Genomic DNA, 653 nt, shown 5'->3' with positions numbered 1-653 from the left:
AAAAAAAAAAAAACATGTTTACAGTTTTTACAGCAGCAGTTCTGCAGTAATTTCCATCCGTGTCACCACTGACCGTGTGAACGGGCTATTACCTCACACTGGTCAAGTCAGCACTTGTGTGAAAGTGTGATGCATTTGTCTTGAGCCTAAAGTGTGTGTCTGTGTGTCTTTAGGACAAGTGGCCGAAGAAGATCTGGATCAGGGGCACGTAGATCACAGTCCAGCTCTAGCCAAGCCAGTTTGTGTGAACGGGACAGAGGGAGGGTCTCTGAACAGCAAGGCCAAAGCCGAGCGCCGATCCTCCTCTTCATCCAACCCCTCACGTAAAGGAGTCTCCACAGCCAGCAAGATCCGCAAGCTCTCCACCTGCAAACAGCAATGACCCCATCCCCCTTCTCTCCCGGCAACAACCCACCTGGTGAGTGTGTAGTCTGTTAACAGCTCTGACTGAGTTGTGCTTCAGAAGTGCTTAGAGGACACCTTTTAATACAGTAGAGAGGAAAAAGATTAAGATAAACAGCTAAGGAGAACAGGTGCAGCGAATCCAGATGAAAAGATTGGAGGGATGAGATGAGAATGCATTAGAACAGACAGAGACATAGAGAGGAGTATCAGGCAGGAGGAGGAAGAGGAAACAAGGGAGGAGAAAGAGG

At 48.4% G+C, this 653-nt stretch overlaps 1 protein-coding gene across 3 annotated transcripts in view; it reads left to right on the top strand.

Annotated features, from left to right (window-relative positions):
- Positions 1–653, top strand: part of stk11 (serine/threonine kinase 11) — a 15857-nt gene that overhangs the window by 13633 nt on the left and 1571 nt on the right. For all 3 annotated transcript variants that reach the window (XM_035670600.1, XM_035670602.1, XM_035670601.1), the window contains one exon: positions 174–418. In XM_035670600.1, the coding sequence (XP_035526493.1) occupies positions 174–382 (209 nt within the window). In that variant the 3' untranslated portion in view covers positions 383–418. The remainder of the gene's footprint in view (positions 1–173; positions 419–653) is intronic.

This window comes from Morone saxatilis, unplaced genomic scaffold, assembly GCF_004916995.1.
Source record: "Morone saxatilis isolate NCDOM2014 unplaced genomic scaffold, NCSU_SB_2.0 Contig23, whole genome shotgun sequence".
In the NCBI taxonomy this organism is placed as follows: domain Eukaryota; kingdom Metazoa; phylum Chordata; class Actinopteri; family Moronidae; genus Morone; species Morone saxatilis.
Note: the sequence above shows the minus strand (reverse complement) of the source record. Positions and strands in the feature narration are given on the sequence as shown.